The sequence below is a fragment of the Trematomus bernacchii genome, unplaced genomic scaffold (genome assembly GCF_902827165.1).
Source record: "Trematomus bernacchii unplaced genomic scaffold, fTreBer1.1, whole genome shotgun sequence".
Taxonomy (NCBI): Eukaryota; Metazoa; Chordata; class Actinopteri; order Perciformes; family Nototheniidae; genus Trematomus; species Trematomus bernacchii.
Genome location: NW_022987828.1, coordinates 11,759,292 through 11,778,199, shown reverse-complemented (window position 1 = coordinate 11,778,199; position 18,908 = coordinate 11,759,292). Strand labels below are relative to the sequence as shown.

Genomic DNA, 18,908 nt, shown 5'->3' with positions numbered 1-18,908 from the left:
AGCAGGGCCACCCTGAGTCTCCAGCCCAGATTCCTGCTTGGATTAGTTCAGGTTGCTGACTTCAGCAGCAAGAGAGCACTGCGACGTGGGAGAAAATCACAGGGAACGCTCAGCAAGTCTTTGGACAAAGATATACTCATGTCATGATGGGGTGTATATTTGGTTTCCTGTGAATGAGCTACAGTTACCTACAGAGCCCTAATGGACGCCTAATGTGTTGCCCAGGCTGTCATCTTTACCACAGGTTATTGCCCCCACATTACAAACGTTTACCATGTTAAATGATCCTGGAATGATTGATATATGGAAAACACTCATCAGCCGGTTAGAACCGGTGTGAACCACGCCAACGAGGAAATGGAAGTTACATACTGGCACAGAAACATGTTTTTGTAAGCATACCCAGTGATTCATTATTTAATCTTAAAGATGACATAATGCTATTGTCAGATTCATATTTATAGTGTGCCTCTACTCTGACATTTACATGCTTTAATGTTCAATAAGTGCTTCATTTCTCTCATACTGCCTGCAGCACCTTTTTTCACCCTCTGTCTGAAACGAGAGCCCAGTCTGCTCTGATTGGTTAGCTGGCCGGCTCTGTTGTGATCAGTCAACTGCTTAGAGATGTGTAGGAAAAGTCGAGCGCCCTTGGCAAATCACGTACAATGTGTCGGACCGCTAGCCAATAGAAACGCGAGAGTAAAATAGTGATGTCACGTAAACAAAAGAGTCAGAGCAGGGTGTTTGAGGCAGGTGGGAGAGAAACTCTTTATGGCGTAATTTTTGCCTTTGCAGACCATTTACATCCACAAAAACCTATACAAACGCACCACAGGGAAGGGAAGACCCCAAAAAAGCAAACGAGGGCCTCCAATGTATTGTTTTTATGATTGGCACAACAACATGTCACAAAAAAGGGTATGCGGTGCAACACGTTCTCCACATACTGACAATAGAGAGTAGGCAACTTCTTGGGATCCTGGCTTAAAGAAAGGAAAAAAGCCAAATATCACATTTAACATTTAGAAATAAAGTCCTATATGAAATTTGTGGCTCATCAAAACATTTGCAGAAACAACTTAATGATATGCGAAAATGTGTGCGTACACATTGTAGCAATTCATATGGCCAAAGCATTGAAGGGGGAGTGGGGCAAGAGAATTGAGAATTGCCTTCAGGTAACGACTACTTTTACATTTTATTTGGCTCGTTTGTGTCACTGATACATAATGATAGGACATTTACAAAACAATGGTGGCTTTACTGAGGCCGCACTCTTGCACAACAGGTTTCTGAACATTCAAAACACCAACAACTGTATAAATCATTCAGACAGTACATTGTCAAAAACCCCAGCAGTAAACTGAGTCATGATAATAATAAAACATTCAATCTTAGTGGTGAAGTGTAGAGAAGCCGGAGGCGTCTGTGTAATATGAGAAACGCATAGTTCTGCCATTATGCCTGGGTGAGCTTTGATGGTGCAGATTTATTTAAAAAGGCACAAACATTTTCCCTTTGAATTACTGTTGGGGTTTGGCAGGATAAAGAGACTAAAAATGTGGATCTTAACCCACACAATGCTATTAAAACAACTGACAACAAGACAGAGGTCATCATCTCAAGAGCTTTAATCATACATAGAAATTTAGTTCAACAGTACCATTCATTTAGAATGTCGTAGCAGTATGTATATTTAGTGTAAAGAGCATTATGTTTTTTTCCTTTTTCTGATGAGGAATATCCACAAGGATGATAGAAGCTTTCAGAAATACACCAGAGAGAGAGAAAGAGAGAGAGAGACTGAGTACATGACTATGTTGTAACACCTCAGACTACATTTTTAAACACCTTTGAAGGAGACATTTATCTGTGGTTGATGTACCAGTGTCCATTTTACTGTTTTTCTTTTCTTTTTTTAACTGAAGAGCAGCAGAGTCTTGAATGCTTTCAGAAACTAAAACAACATTGGTTTGATCAATGCCCAATAACGGAGAAACTCCAAGCATTCCTCTATGTCACCTTTAAACCTAATTAAAGCCATTCAGCTCAGGGCCGGGGTGAGGACACTGCTGCAGAGACAGAGGGGGTGAGCTGGAGTGGAGTACATAACTGCAATCAAGTGTCATATTATAGGCATGAAAAGAATCGACCACATCCATCTATCAGTTCGTCCATTTCTCTTTCCATACATCCAACCTATCGGTAAACACAACCATGAAACGTACTTTATGTGCTGTTTGTGCTATCTTAGAAGCGCCACAACATCAATTCCAACCAGCTAAAGTCCCAAGCAAATGAAAAAAAGAAAACATGTACAAGACATAAGGTGGAACAAATAATTGGCCTACAAATCCCAGAAGCGATTATTTTTCAGTCCATCCATTCCTTTTTAAGAGTAGTTAAGTGACGCCACGTGTGGATTTGGCAGGTGGCTAGCTTCACCGAGCGTGAGCCGCCATCTTGTTTCCCCTCTAAAACTTTTGAAGCGGCTTCTTTTATGGAGTTGGTAGAGAGTAAGAAACTTGACTTCCAGAGCTGGTAATGATGGAAGCTGCTTTTGCGGTAGCGTCGTGGCATTCAGTGGAAAGAAACCGTGTGTTGCATTAAGGCTGGGAGGGAGGCTGCTGTGCTGCGTGCTGCGACATAGCTGCCGGGGAGGACATGGACTGGACCATGGGCTGAGCCGGGGGGGGGAGCTGGGGCTGAGCCTGCTGGGCCCCCGAGTGCGTGTTGGGGGAGGGGGGGGGGCGTTGGACGTTTGAATTTGTCGGGGCTGTTGCTTCTTCTTGGAGAGGGCCTCTGATGGAGAGAGAGAGAACATGTTTGAATACATAAATGAATGTGCTTTATTTTGTATAATACATTTATAACATTACTACAATAAAAAGTATACTATTTCACTGTACAGCGTTTCATTTGAAATTCGGTTCAGTTTTTCCTTTTCTATGTACATGTATATAGACTCTAGGGATGCCAGAAACTGACCATGATCAAATTCGAAAATCGGACAGCCCTGGCGAATATTAATCGATTATTCGCCGCAAACTGGTGGTGTGACCAATGGCCATTTACAATTATTAATACTATTACTATTATTAGCATTAGTCTATATTTTGGTTGAAACTAAGCCAGGAAAAAAAAGAAAAACATAAATAATAATAAAAATATATATAAATAAAATCGAATGTTAAAAATAATTTTCTATTATGGAGACTGTAACGAATATTCGAAAAATCGAATAATCGCTGGCATCCCTAATAGACTCCTGCATCAACTTGCTCACTGACAACATTCTCTGCAACATTTAGCTTATTGTATCTTTTTTGACATGTATATAGTTTACATTGTTTCTGCATTACCTGCACATTGGTCTTACAACAAAATCTTGCACTATTTTATTTCTACTCCGTTTCTTCTTGCACTATTTTCATTGTCTTTTAAATGTGTTTTATTGTTTTATCTCCTATATATATTTATGTTGTATTGTTGGAGGAGATTTCCATAACGTTTTTAAATCTTGAAACTACAGCATTTAAAACATGTGTGGCAAAGATGGAAAAAACTAATGGATACAATCAACAAGATAATTGGGTTGGATAACTGAGTAGAGGAAATAAAGAACGTTTCAGCAGTTAAACAGTGTTTCAGGATTAGAAACTACTGAAAGAGGAAAAAGCTGAGCTATTAGTCCTGTAATTCCAGACAGAGGAATGGATAGAGAAAAAAGGGTTCAGAGAAAAAAGAAATCTGTCTGAGGTTCAGTTCTCCACGATTGAATTATTCCCTTGTTAAGGTCCTGGGTGGGCTGATGGTGTTGGGAGAGATGTGGTCTGTACCATCCACATGCACCAAGAGAACATGGATGGATGTAAAATACCAGAGAGGCAGAAAACATGAGATGGAGGAACAAAACTTCACAGACCAGTGGGAACAAAGGTCGAAGTCTGGGCTGGATAGGCTCCATAGAAAGGGATTAGAGCATAACATAGTATTATTAAATCAGTGACTTGATCAAACAGCTGCCTGTTCATAAATATACCATCATGTTTTGAATGTAAACCATATGCCAGGGCTATTCAATTAGTTTGGAATGGGGGCCGGTTGATGAAAATCCTTCAAAAAACAAGTGAGAAAGGTAATGCAAATAACTAAATACAATCTAGCAAACTTTAGATATATAAGGAACTGTTTGACAACACCTGTAGCAAAACTCTATATGACTGCCATGATCATTCCCCACCTAACATACTGTATGACCAGCTGGACCCAGGTGAATAGCACAACATTAAGGCCTATCCTATCACTTCACAAACAAGCTCTCAAAGTTTTGGACAGAAAACCTAAGCTATACCACCATTGCAAAATCCTGGACTAACATAACCTGCTCAGCTGTGAACATCTTTTAAAACACACGGATGCATGTCTCATTTTTAAGATTATAAACGGCAAGGCACACCCACCACTTTTATACGGCAGAAAAATGCAAACAGCAGAACCACAAGGTCTGCCCTAAGAGGGGACTGTGTGGTCCCTCTTAGGTCCAGTTCCTTTGGTAAACACTGTTTCTCTGTGAGGGCATGAACATTTTGGAACACAATACCGATACAGATAAGGAATAACACCTCCTATCATACATTTAACCACAATCATAAGAACTGGCTTTTAAGCAAACAAAAATGTGAACACTTAACTGTATCATAGTATATGATAGTATTTCATCTGTTTGCATGTTTGTCTGTTCCTATTTATTGTTGTACTGCTGTTCCTATTTATTGTTGTACTGCTATTTATTGTTGTACTGCTGTTGTCTGTTGTATTCTTTTTAATTATGTTTTTATTTCTCTAGTATTGTTGTGGTTATTTAACATCTTGCCAAGGACAACAGTTGAAAATTAGCCTGCTGGTTAATACTGGCTCATTTACAGCAATGTGGATTAATGTGCACTGTCCTTTAAAGGAGAGGTGTCATGGCCATTTCCACTGATCATAATTCCATTGTTGAGGTCTACTAAAATAGATTTATATTGTGCTTTTTTCCAAACTCACATTGGTTTCTCATACAGCATCTCTGTAAACTACGTGTATTCACTGAATTTCACTCTCTGCCTTTAACGGCTCGTTGTAGCTCCAATAGCTCCAGCCCCCACCCTCCCTGTGAGCACAGTGTGCTCTGATTGGTCGGGACGTTGTGAATCGCGCTGAGCTCCGTGGAGGTGTTGTTTCCTTGTTTAGGATACATAGCGAAACACAGCCAAACTCATCCTGAGCACACACAAAGTCACAGCCGAAGTAAAAACAATAAGTGTGGCTTGATATTGAGTAAGAAAAAGGTTGATAAACGCTGTGAGAATGGGTCTGCAGAGAGAATTTCGCCGCGATCCCAACTGTCTGTTATCAGCCTGCAGCCAGGGAGGAGAAATCAGCTGAGCTCCCTGCTCCCTGCACACAGATGTGTGTGTGAGGAAGTCCGTGGATTGGTCAATTTGGACCAATCAGCGGGGGCTTAACGTAACGGCTCCACGGACGTAACGCAACGGCTCCACGGACGTAACGTAACGGCTCCACGGATTGGTCCATTTCGTTCCGGGTACGGGTTGACATCATGCCGTACCCGGAAGAATCAAATGGACAATGACGTATCTCCAACGAGGCGTTTTGGGGAGGTATTTTCTGTGTTAGAGTTTTACTCGCTACAGGGTGTACTTTGAGGGTTTTGACTCTGCACACCGTTTACATGCATAAAAAGCTTCATAACACACAAGGGGACGGGTAATAACCGGAAAAGCATGACACCTCTCCTTTAAATAAATAAACAAACACAAAAAAATTATCCAAAGCAAGGGGCCGGGAAAAAGATGGCTTGAAATATGAGCAATCATATTAAGAGCTTCGGATACAGTAAATACTACAACAGCATAGTGGAGTGCATATATTGTGTTTAATTCAATCAAACAACATAGCCCCAAGGCCTTTATAGATCTAAATGGCAAGTTCAGAACTCAGTAGGCCTACATGTGAAGCTAATTTAACCATCAACATCATTTCATTTGATTTAATTTAGGTGAAATTATCTAATCATTCACGCAGAGATGCAATAAATGACAGGAGTTGTCACTACAGTAGCTAGTAGGTGGGTTCGAAACCCGAGCCCACCTACCGGATTTGGCCCGCGGGCCGCCAATTGAATAGCCCTGCCATATGCGATGGTATGCTAAACTATATTTTAAACAAAGTTATTTGTTAAACAAAAAGACTCCAAGACTATAGGAACGCAAGTAGACAGCGGTCACAGTGACCCAAACAGCACTTACAGAACAGACGGTCAGCTTGAGGACATGTTGAGCCACGCCAAAGAGGAGTTCTTACACTCTTGTTTTCAATTCTTGCTTAAGACTAACAGTGAGCAGGTCTCCCTTGAAAAAGAGATCAATGATCTCAAGGGATTCACCTGGATAAATAAAGGTTTGAAATGAAATGAAGCCCTCTCTCTGACTAACATCACTACAGCCTGTTCCTAGAAATGTTATTTCTCCAAAACAACGTGTTAAGCATGGGAACCAAGCACAAAAACATCCCACACAGCTGATACATGGATGCTTGTGAAAGTTGTGTATGCTCAGCATGGTGTTTTTTGGTATTGTCCCTACTGCTACCTAACCAGTGGGCTGAAGTGCATTTGAGGAGGCTTTTTGTAAAGACACAAATTGCATGCAAGTTAAAGTCCTGAGCGTCCACCGAATTGACCACAATTCTAGATGTGGCTGACCCAGACAACTTGCAAACACAGTATGTCTTCCGTTTTAGTTCTGCAAATGTGACTTTGTATTATATTATAACTGTATTGCATTAATTATTGGATGAGTGCACCTATTCTTATCTTCAAAAGTCCCCTCTCAACTAAATACTAAACCCATAATCATGGCAGCTCTTCTTTATAAATCATTTTTCGCCACAACCACAAGGTCAAAGCATCCTTTAACAAAATGAATCTTAATAAGAATATTTTATAATCCCATTAGAATGAACAGCAATACAAAAAGAAATACTAAGAATAACTAAGAAACATTAAAGTATTAGATAACAACAACACACACTTTAAGGATATGACCCAAATTGACGTAAATAGTCATCGTTTGGCTAGGATAAATGCAAACGGACAATGTATTAGATCTTATTCAAAACAAGATAAGTTACTGAAGAAATACAGCATATGACTCATAAAAGGTAATTTGATTAAGATATTGCTCTGTTGAAAAGATAAAAGTACAGTCGACTGTACCTTGGAACATTTATTGAGCATAGCATAAATGTAATTATATACGATGCAACAACATCTCTGTGACAGTTTCAGATCAGCAAATGTTCACACGCACACATAAAAGGTGAACAATGTAGGACTGTTAACCCTGTTCTGAAGTTTATTTAAATACATAGAAAAGGGAGTATTATGAGGTTTATCAGAAGTGGATGTAAACACGTTTATATAACAGCTATAAGAAAGCAGTTAACCTTAGTCATCATTTAATTCCAAATATTCACTGAAGAACAGAAATAGGTATTAGCAACAAAACTGGCCTCATAGGCAGGGCCGCAAATTCACCAAGAGAATAAGCAATGTGCCGTGGAATAATTATTTCATTTATTTATTATCGTTTATTGTTAATGGTAGGGTAGGTAAGTTTGAGAAACCGGCTCGAGATCGCTAGAATTTGAAAATACACAACCGGAGAAAATCTGCCACTTCCTTATAGAGCCCCTCCTCCAACACACACGAACGCGCACATGACCAATGAGGGCACGAGATAAGTTTGTGCACAGATGGAAGGCTGACAGGCAGGTAGGCCATCCAGTTATTTTAGCCAGGCCGGCTAAAATGATTGGTCGTGCTTTTTACAGTACTACGGCTTCCACAGATGACATTTTTTTATGGATTTTTTGTCAAAGCACTTAAGATATTCATTGCTATCGGGATGTTAAGAGCATTCCATGGAATATAACAAAAAGTGTATCTCGAGCCGGTTTCTCAAACTTACCTACCCTACCTTTAAACATCAAAAATGTTTTGCCAAGTCTGAGGTAATTTTGCCGATAATAACAACCAAACATCTCACTCAGTAAATGTATTGCTAAGATCACACCGACACTTTCAAAAAGCCTACATGTCGCTTCTTAACGTCCCCAATTGGATAACTAGAATGGATCTTCTTATGATTAAATTCATTTGGCATTTTATTACTTACTTTCCAAACGATTTGGCTTTACCTTCGTACTCAAGACAGGTTATCAAGTCAGTAAAGTATTAAAAATAAACGCCTGTGAGGTCCTGGGTTTGGGAGGTGTGTGTGTGTTGGTGTGACTTACCGCTACGGCGTGAGAGGAGCTCCCGTGGACGAGCAGGGCGGGGGTGTTGTAGTGGGAGATGGCGGCTCGGGACAGTGTGGCCGGAGGAGTGAAGCCCACTGTGTGGCTGCCATATGACAGACCTGTGAGAGAGACAGGGAGACACACATGAAGAGAAACTAGCACATAGTGTTCCACGTCAGTATATTTAACTATAAACTCTGGTTGTTTATAATGAACTGCAGCTAATTCTTTATTCAACAGCTGACATCAGGAACCATGCGTTTTATAGCTGGCAGACAGAAGGGTGAAACAGCAGTGCTCAGCCACCTGTAATCCGTTTTATCACTGTGCAAACATTTAGGCTGTAATCTGATATCCTGCTGAATCACACCAACACAATTGAGCAGACACGGAATAACTCCCTATGTTTTGTGTCCTTGTGTTAGGACACAACACCTCTAGGGATTTGCCTGAATGCCAGTGCAGTATGGCAGATTGGAGTTTCGTTTCATCATGAATGCCAAATATATACATTTTGACGTGCCATTTCTTCATTATGTTTTCTGCGTTGTTTATTTTGACAGTCATTTTCCTCCTTCTAGCAACATGCTCAGTCATTCAATATATTGAACTATATTATATATGATGCCATTATTTGCCAGCTTCAACAACTCGTTCACTTTGATGATAACAACACCAGGAGCCCAATTCACTTCAAGCTTTGAATTGGTTGTTTGGTTTTGCGCTAAAAATGTAACAGCACTGTCTTTTATAAATCTTAAAAGTTCTTGATTTCATATTTGAGGAGTGAGATAGCAGCAAACAATGATTTGCCATTTTAAGACATAATGGAGTAATGTCTACCTGAGCCTCTTTGTGTGTTGACACCTGTGCTTCTCTTTGCTTTGTTTGTGTAACCGAGCCTCCCGTGCAAGCATGTTAATGCATGCGAGTGTGTGTGTTCAGTCAGGTAATGGCTGCCCCTCCTCACTGTGCTCATATGGCCGTTACGGTTGATAAACTCTTTCCGAACCACTGCGTTGTTATTTAAGTGTAGCACCCACCCTCTGGTTACCCTTAAGGTTAAAACTGTTAGACGTTGTTTGTACCATTGTGAGCTCTTTAGCTCCGAGATCATTCTGTATTGAGAACCTTAAAATCAGATAAAGGCATTTGGCAAGCAGGCATGATGACATTTTATGATTCTCCTGATTCCTGAAGAAACAGTGGGCAACAGATGCAGCCAGATGTATTAATGAAGAGGGAAAGACACTAATGGCAAAGCCCTTTTACTTCACTGTTATCCAGTCTGGGAATGTATTCATGGTCGAGTTGACCTTTAAAAGATTTCCATCTTATCAATGAATGTTTGTATGAGATTCGACACTAGATATGACGGATTTCAATAATACGCTTTGGTACAATGTCAAAGTTTGTTTTCTGGAAACAAATGTATTGACCGATATTAAAGGTCCTTTTTATAGATGTGTTGTCAAGTCTCTTTGACGATAAATTACTTGTCGACAGCTTTATATCCTCAGGTGGCCATCTTAAAACGACCTACCAGGAGATATGGGTCTGCTGGAGCTGGGGGAGGGAGTGTAGGGGATGGGGCTGGACACGGTCCTCGCTCGCAAGCCCTGTGCAGACATCTCATTGAAGTACCTGAGAGGAGGAGATGAGGTCATTCAATGAAAATTCTGATTTTCTGATTGCAATTAATACAACTTTCAATGATTAAAATGGAAAGTAGAAAAGGTTCTTTATGGCTACTGAAAGAACGATAAGGATCATAAAAGCTTATTAGACATAATTAAAAAGAGAACAAGCAATAAACTCAGTGTAACGGCTGCTATAAAAAGATAATGATGCAATGTTTACAGTACTGAAACTTGTAACAGTATCTCATACCAAGGTAGGAGCATTGTTTGGGTGTTCCTGTGACGGCATGTCATGCCTTAGAGCCATCATAGCCAACTCACAGTCCTGTCCTGTTTTCACAACGAACCAGAGAACCATCTGGGTGCCTGAGCTTTGAGTGTAATGACTGCCAGTAGGAAAAGCGATCAAACATAAGAGTCCAAATGTGCTCTGTTAGCTCAAAGAATGAATGCAGACTTTGTCTTAAATTGTCATGATAGTTCGGCTCCTTTTCAATTACATCAAGCTAACAAAGACCTGGCAAAATAAAACTCAACTACTGCTGATTATTTTGATGCCTTCCCGTATCGACTAGGGCTGCAACAAACTACTAATTTGATAATCGATTAATCTATCGATTAATCGACTATTCGGACTATTATGCCTTGAACAATTTCTCAAACGCTCTTATTTAGCCATCAACTTTTAGATTTAGCTTGAGGTTGTTTAAGGCATGTGGAAACTAACAATGACGATGAATACTTGATTCAAAAATACATATATTATTAAATTAACTAAACAAATTGTGAACAAAATTAACATTGCTTTTTATTTAAATTAAATCAATAATATTTCACATCAAAAGAAACAACAATGTTTTAACAAATCGTATAAATAATGTGATAACAGAATTGTAAACAGAATAGCTGAAACTTTAACAAAATAAATAACTCCGTTACCTCTAATCATTAACCCATGTTTGTATAATTTTGTCAACTCCGTGTGTTGCTGACGTGGAAAAGTTACTCGTGGATGGGGCTACAGAGCTACTAGAAAGACAGGCGAACCCGGTGCATTTCTCCGTCTGGATGTGGTGCACTTCTGCTAAATGTTTAGACAAATTGCTCGTGTTACCGCCCTTACATGCTAAACTCTTATGGCACTATTGGCATCGAGCATTGTCCACCTCAAGACGGGTAACATTTAACCACACCTTGGAGCGCCTCTCTCCGCCATCCCCGCTGTGTGTTGCATGCATGTAGCAGCCGCGTGTGTGTAAGCTGCCCCGCCCCCTCGCACAGACGGGGGAAAGATCAAAAATACATAATTGACGCATTTTTTTGTCTTTTTGCATATTAGAAACGAGTTGGCGACACTAAGACTGCGATATAATGTTTATGTAGCAATAATACATATGACATATTTTTTAAATGTCTCCAGTACCGATAAAAAGACCGATAACGTGGGAGCTTAATGGCGCGTAAAACACACGTGATGACGTCACCAACGAATCGACGACTGAATTAGTTGGCAACTAATTTGGTCATCGATTTTAATCGATTAAGTCGATTAGTTGTTGCACCCCTAGTATCGACACTCATTTCTAAAGCAATCGTGGCAGCTAGCACCTGAATCAAAACAGCATGGCAGCACAAAACATTCAAAACATTTAGTTTCTCAGCTTAACTGACATCGCGTTGTTACCTTGCTTATCAAAAACAAACTACGACACAAACGAAGAATACTATTAAAAGAGGTATCTTTTGCATCTCTCCCTCTATTGATCCTACATCTTTCCACCCTCACAGGTTAAAACGTCTTTCATCAAATCAGCAACAGGTGCCCAAATGACTCTTCAGTATACAAGCCATGGCATTTACTAAAAAAGAATCCCTCCACCACCTCACTTGAATTTCTAACACATGTGACATTAAAATATTTGGACCTTTTTGACTAAATGACTAATTGTGTGTCCGACCGAGTACCTCTCATCGTCCATCTCCAGACTGGATTCGCTCTCCGACAGTTGTCTGCACAGAGCCTCCCGGCGCTCCATTTCTCTCTGAAGCTTTCTCTGCAGCCGGATGTTCTCCTCCCTCATGTGTCGCTCCTCCTCGATGTACTGGGCACGCTTCTCTGTGTCTGTGGGGGGAAACGCAGAAAATAAAAGTTACGATATTGTCAAGGTCACATCCTGCCCACTATATTTTAACATTAACAAAAACTGGATTAATTTGTGAAATGTCAAAGTGGTTGCACTCAATCAAGACCTTAATCTAAAAACTGTTCACATGTAACACAAACCCCAACATACAAACACATTGGCTTATAAAGTAAGCTATGTCATATCTCCTCAAGCATCTTTTGAAGGGTGGACTCACATCTCCCTCTAGTGGCAGCAACAAAGGATTGAATAATTGAGAGACTCCCAGCATGCGTTGAGATTTATATACATAAATTAAGCATTTAAGTATAAGATATAGAGCTTAACACGTCTGACTGTCAACAAACAAGTGTTATTATAACCATCAACATAGTGATTGCTGCTGTGCTGTTGAACTGCGAGGGACTTTTGTCTTCGCCCTATGTGCTTTAGTAGAACCAGTAAACCATCTCAATGTGCAAACTCAGTTGATAATGCAATAACCATGACTAACTTAGAATAATGGACGGAGTATATTAAAGCACATGGGACGGTTTGAGATGAAGAGACATGTTCATGTAGAGCGATACTGAGAAGAAATAGTGTGGAGTTATTGCGTGTTCAAGTACACTTTGTTACAGACGTCAGAGACTAAGTTAAACATATCCCAGTATTACATTTTTACAAGGTTAGGAAAATAGAAGGTGATCCAAAAGTAAAAATGGAAGCATATTGGTAACAAAATATCTACGATATAATTTCAATGCAATGTTACAAGCAACAAATTACGAAATTGGAAAGCTGTGCTGATTCTTTCTTGCTTAAATCACTAGATACTGTTTCTGAGTCTAGCTGGTTCAATAGAGGTCACGTATGCTCCCTAAAAACATAAACCCCATCAGGATGTATCCAGGAGGCAGGAGTTGTAAGTGGATGTATTCAGACGTTTTGCATTTCAGTTATTTCACTCAATTCTATTTGATCAACTTAAAGAACCACATATCCTGAATCTTCCTTGTAAAGTTCCCGTTGAGAACGGTATGAAATTCTACCTTTCAGTCTTAAACCCTATATAAAATAGGCAACAAATCATAGAGAATATTTGATAGTCCATATCGTTGAAGTATCTTATCTGCACTTGTTTTAAACAACTCTTTCTTCCCAGTGCATTCATTAACAAAACAACTAAGTGTTGCAGGTTTTGGGTCTCTTCTCATTTCATATTTTACTAGCTGGCAACATTGTCAGATACAAAAACACAACATCAAGTTTAAGTATGTGTAGATTTATGATGTATAGTTTTTTAAGCATTTAAAAAAGGTAGATATTTTTGGAAAGTCTCAATGGAGGCTTGCTCTGCTGTCCCACTTCTTCATATACCCCCAAGTATCACCATGTGTAATGTGACCAGTGAATGATAAAGGAGGTAACTAGGATGTAAACCGCCTCAGATAAGGCCAGAGTATCCTGTTCTTTCTGGTCTATGGAAACAACCCCTGCGATGGTGTAGGGTGAATGGGCCCCTCATAGTTTATCAGAGGATCAGTTTAACCAATCACGCCCTTAAACAACACTTGAGGACATCTGCCCCTTCAGAGCGTGCACTGCTTTGGATCATGTGACAAGTTGAGGGGCCACTTACGCTGCAGCTCGGTGGTGCGCAGGCTTTTCTTAAGCCTCTCCACCTCATTCTTCAGGAAACGGATATGCCGCATCATGTTCTCTGGTGAGTCTATTTCCATGGAAACGTCTCTTGGGGAGGGAGGAGCAGAGACGGGCTGGTCCAACTTCTCCTGAAGGATTCTAGTTTAGAAAACCAAAAAAAAAAACATACGTTGTTGTGATTCGTGAACAGAAATCATGGGCATGATGACAAGCTTTTTAAAAATAAAACCTATTGAAATCCCCTAGCGTTTGCACAAGACTGGATAGAAACTGATAAATACAAGACTATTTGAACCACTTCCTCATTTGATGCATTTAACGGTTCTGATTTGAATTGACTAACACATTACATAAATAAAGAGGCCCTTCAGGAGGTAATTCTCCAGCTTTCTTAATTCACTCTTTTACAAACTTTACCCTGAAAAGTACAAATAACCCAAAGCTACAGTAAATCAAACATTAGTACATTTCCATTGTCACTTGTTTCTGCTGACGTGCAGGGATTGCCTGTGAATGTGTGTGTGTGTATGTCAGTCAGAAATGGGTCAAGACATATTATGTATATCTACACAAAAGCATAATTTTGGGTTTGATTTACCATTAAATAAAAACGGACAAACCGGCAATATTCACGTTTCCTACATGTTAGACGTATTAAAGCCCTAATAAAAGAAAAGTTACGACTGATGTAGGTATTTTACAAATATACACCCCAGCCAGCCCATCAGGTTCAATAGTTATAACTAGTGCTGAAACTATTTGGCAATGTCTAGATGAGTTCATCAACAGATGATACACTGATGAAACCAGAAGATGTTGCTTTAAAATCCAGAACCGCAAGATTCTTAAATGGTTAACCTTTTCTCAGCCTCCAGCTTGTCCATGCGTTTCCACAGTCTGTTTACCAGGGCTTCTTGTTCCTGCTCTAATGTGTTCTCAAGGTCGATCTTCTCCCGCCTCAGCTAGAGGATAGAAAGAGAGAGGAGAGTGACGTTCAGAGATAGAAAGACCTTGACGTTGAGAAGAATTCACAGGACTGCACACAAATAGACCACTGCAAGGTCTCTGTACAGATAAGCTTATCTTTCACAGCGCTACATCTTGCACAGCTTGTGATGGAGCCGCAGTGATGCAGAGTAGCCTATAATGATTTCCTAATTGCTGATATAAAGTGGTCCTAAAGGTAAAACAAGCTGTTAATCAGTGTTTTTTTTGTGGTGGAGTTAAGTCACATTCAAGTACACCTCTTTTTGGGCAAAATGCACATTGTGATTACACAAGCATCATTCGGCATATATACACTAATGAATGAGCAGCAACAATAAATGCTTGCATCAAAATCTACAGAACATCCATCATCTGAGCATGGAAACATGCTCGGAATATGTTTGTCTCATCCACAGACCACAGTGTTCTTTCTAGATAAGTGGGAGGGGTTGGTGATTGTGAATTCCTGGCATCTCACAACAACTGGCCACACACATTCAGGGTTATGTTTTCCCACACTGGATGCTGAAATCCTCTTGCATACCTGTTCCAGGGTTAGCTGCTTTGAGATAGTTTCATTCTCCATCTTTTTGATCTTTTTCATGAGCTTGTTAACCTGGAACTCCTGCTCCTGCTCCAAGTGCTGCTCCAACTCTGCTTTCTCATGCTGGAGCTGTGATAGGAAAAAGAGAGGATGGACAGAGGAATGGAGGAGGAGAGGGATGAAACCAGAGAGATGAGAAAGAAGGGAGAGGGGAGAGAGCACAAGAAGAGACTCACGGTGAGTCACATAAAAACTATGCATGACCACAGCGAACAAACACAGTGGTGTCATATCTTCACATTGAGCTTACACATTGAGAGTATAACAAAACAGATTGCCAATGTAACAATTCTACCAGATTCATGGTTAAACTTTCCATGAGGGTAAATAGCGTGAAATAATGATTTGGCAACAAAAGCCACCACCTTTGGCAGCCCACCAATACAAAGAAAGGGTGCGGCTCAGCACTGATTCAAAACGGGATGGCTGTGTGATGAATTATATAAGCGATTACTCATTACAGGGAAAGGGATGTCAATTCATTCATAGGAAAAGACTGGAAAGGGGAAAAAACATTTCCATTATGCTGCATACAGAAACAAATAGAACCCCTGAAAATAAGGCAGTTTGTATAAACTTATAATGAATGCAATCTTACTGTCGAGTGCCCCGCAGTACCCTGCAAACCACCAAGTTTTGCCACACCCAGTGCAGCCATTTTGCTTCCAATTGACATACCAACAATTATAGGAATTGTTTTAATAACGTGCCTCCTTTCAGCTAGTACAACTGCCAGTGACTGTTTATAAGGCCTCCACCCTACTGTACTGTGTGTTGAGTGGCAATTATTGTCAAGTATATCAGTTCTTCTTCAGCCTATGGAGAGGACACCTTGCAGAGATATTTTATCTCACTTGGGCCATCTGTCCTTCATCCAGAGGCTGTTTGTAAGCAACACCACAACAGTAGCAGTGTACCACTGTGACGGTTTCCCCTTTATTATGGCATATTTTATTGTATCAGCTTCCACTATAAAAAGACAAACCTATATTTACATTGTAAACTAAAGTGACAGCGTATGGGTCATAAAGTAGGATAAAAAGTTTGCACTTATTCAAATACCTGCTGAGGTCTATTGGCATCATTAGATGACTAAAAGCAAAACAAATCCACCATCAAAAGCAATGGCTCAGAAAAAAAAAGGTCACACCAAGTTGTTTACAAAAGTGCTTCTGCACAGGACCATTTACACAAAACCATGTGAAACAAATGACTACATTTGCCCTCTACCTTCACAGACATACACATAGATGTGTACTGAATATACAGGTATATACACACACTAACGGCCAATTTGTCAGCACCAACTCTACATGTCTGTTTTATGTTAAGTAAGGAGGCAAGACAACAACATCCAAAACATGTCCATCTGTATGACCCTAAGCAGGGCTGCTGAGGCATCTGTGTGCCCATTCAAGACTCAATTCTTTACACATCAACAAACCATTAGTCAGCCTACAGCTAGCCATTAAAAGGTGTGAAAACATGAGTGTTCATGCTGTGCACTCTGCATTTGGGAAAATAAGATGTGGAAAACAGACTGAACCAGACATCTGACAGACAGGAGGTGAGTAATTTGAGAGTCCTTTAGAGTAGCTAGCAGCCGCAGTGAAGTCATGTTGAGCCGTTACAGGCAAGATGATGATAATGCAAAATACATGGAGTTGTGTGTGCACACAGAGACCGAACTAGCAAGCTTAACCCACTTGACCATCCTGCAGGCAAACACTTTGCATAATGAACATTTAGAAAATGTCTCTCTGTATCACAGTGATATTTTCATGAAGGGTGAAAGGATAAACTGATGATAGAATACTCTCAATGGTGCCTGGTATGAAGCAATACATCAAGCGTATTAAAACTGTTCTTATCCTGTCCTGCTCCCATTACTCACATTCATGAGTTTCCTTGACAGTTCGTTGGTAAGAAATTCCTCCTCCTTTTCATAGTTGACGGCCAAGGTCTCCTTCTCCTTCTGGAGGGCCTGGATCTTCTTGAACAAGGTGTTGCTGATAAATTCTTCCTCCTGCTCTGCTCTTGCTTGCTGCAGGACAGAAACAAATGAGACAAAAATTAGCAAAATAGCATTTTAGATCTTGCACATCACACTGTTTGATTTTCACATTTGATTTTTGATTAAATCGACCAACAACCTGCAATACACACAAACCAATCAACCCAAAGCTGCTGCAGTGAAGTGTGCAAGCCAAAGAGGAAGCAGAATTCCCCCTAATGACTCAAGTGGTATTGCAGTAATGGGTGAATGACTGAGTGAAAGATGGATGCACTAAGGAAATGTGTTGGGCAGTTACAACAGCTAGCATTACAGTGTGATGATAAGCCTGTCCTTGTTAGCACCACTCTCATATTCTCCACCTCAAAGCTAAACTCTGTTTTTTGCAAGCCGGTAGAATGTGTCAGTTGTTCAACAACAATGACAAAGACAATTGAAAGCCTCACACATTTACAGAGGCTGGACAGGGTGCTGTCTCTGAGGCTGACTGGCCATCATATGAGCCTGGCATCCAACTAGCTCGCTAAGTTTGGCCTACATACTTCCCATCTATCCCACAGATCGGTTACACATTTTTATGAAGCTGATTAACCGAGCTTGAAGACATGACGCATCAGTCCATGCCACTGCTGCTGTTGGGCTATTTAGTTTCACCAGGTTAGCGTATCCTGGCTGGGCATAACGTGGTGGCAATGTCTAGCAGTGAGTTACAGCTGACCAGATAACGTTAGCTAACATCAGTCGGGTAACTTGTGAGGAGCCTACCCTATTGTTTACCGCATTTTAAGGTGCCCGTTGAGCCTACCAGGATGTGCAAAACAAAACAAAGCAAAGTAGCTGCCCAAGCATCTAGCACACGTTAGCCCGTTGGCTAAATTAGCATCATACCCAACTAGCTAACGTTAGCAGAGCTAGCACAACAACAGCGTGTTTTATGATCAAATGCAGATAACATGTCCATGTAACACAACACATGTGTGACTATTTAGCGATAAACGAACAGCACTAACCATAGCCAACTCACTGACAAATGCAACAGAATAAGTGGATAGCCTCCAGCTAGCTAAGCTATGTTGCTAGCTAACGTTACTCACAATAGTGACGCTAGCTTTGCGGAGGTCCCGATTCTCCTCCTGCAGGGCTTTGCACTTGAGTTTGAACGTCTCCAGCTCAATTTTAAGAACTTTATTCTCCTGTTGTAAGGAGGCCAGGCGGTTCGTTAGCTCCTCCAGACGAAACTGTGAAATGACTATGCTCGGTTTCCCCGAATTGGAGGCGGAGGAGGACATCGGGGTGGCCGAGCTGCTCCCCGCTCCGTCGGTGTCGCTCTCGCTTGCGCTGTCGGCCATGGCTGTGCGACAGAGAGCAGCTGCAGCGTCGAGCAGCAGACAGCAGAATGGTACACCGTGTGACCTTGCTCACTCCTGTGGGCATAGCGCCACCAGCAGGAAGTCTCCAGTACCGCATGATGCATCAGTGACACATTCACCTGAACCCTATACATA

General features: G+C 40.7%; 1 protein-coding gene across 1 annotated transcript; it reads right to left on the bottom strand.

The window, feature by feature from the left end:
* Positions 1 to 872: 872 nt before the first annotated feature.
* On the bottom strand, positions 873 to 18,805 carry LOC117499749 (coiled-coil domain-containing protein 6-like). The gene is given in 10 exon segments (XM_034152354.1): positions 873 to 2,753; positions 2,755 to 2,805; positions 8,368 to 8,489; positions 9,914 to 10,014; positions 11,976 to 12,132; positions 13,776 to 13,936; positions 14,657 to 14,760; positions 15,330 to 15,458; positions 17,284 to 17,433; positions 18,498 to 18,805. Coding segments are annotated over 10 exon segments (1,374 nt in total). The 5' UTR covers positions 18,753 to 18,805; the 3' UTR covers positions 873 to 2,609.
* Positions 18,806 to 18,908: the final 103 nt, after the last annotated feature.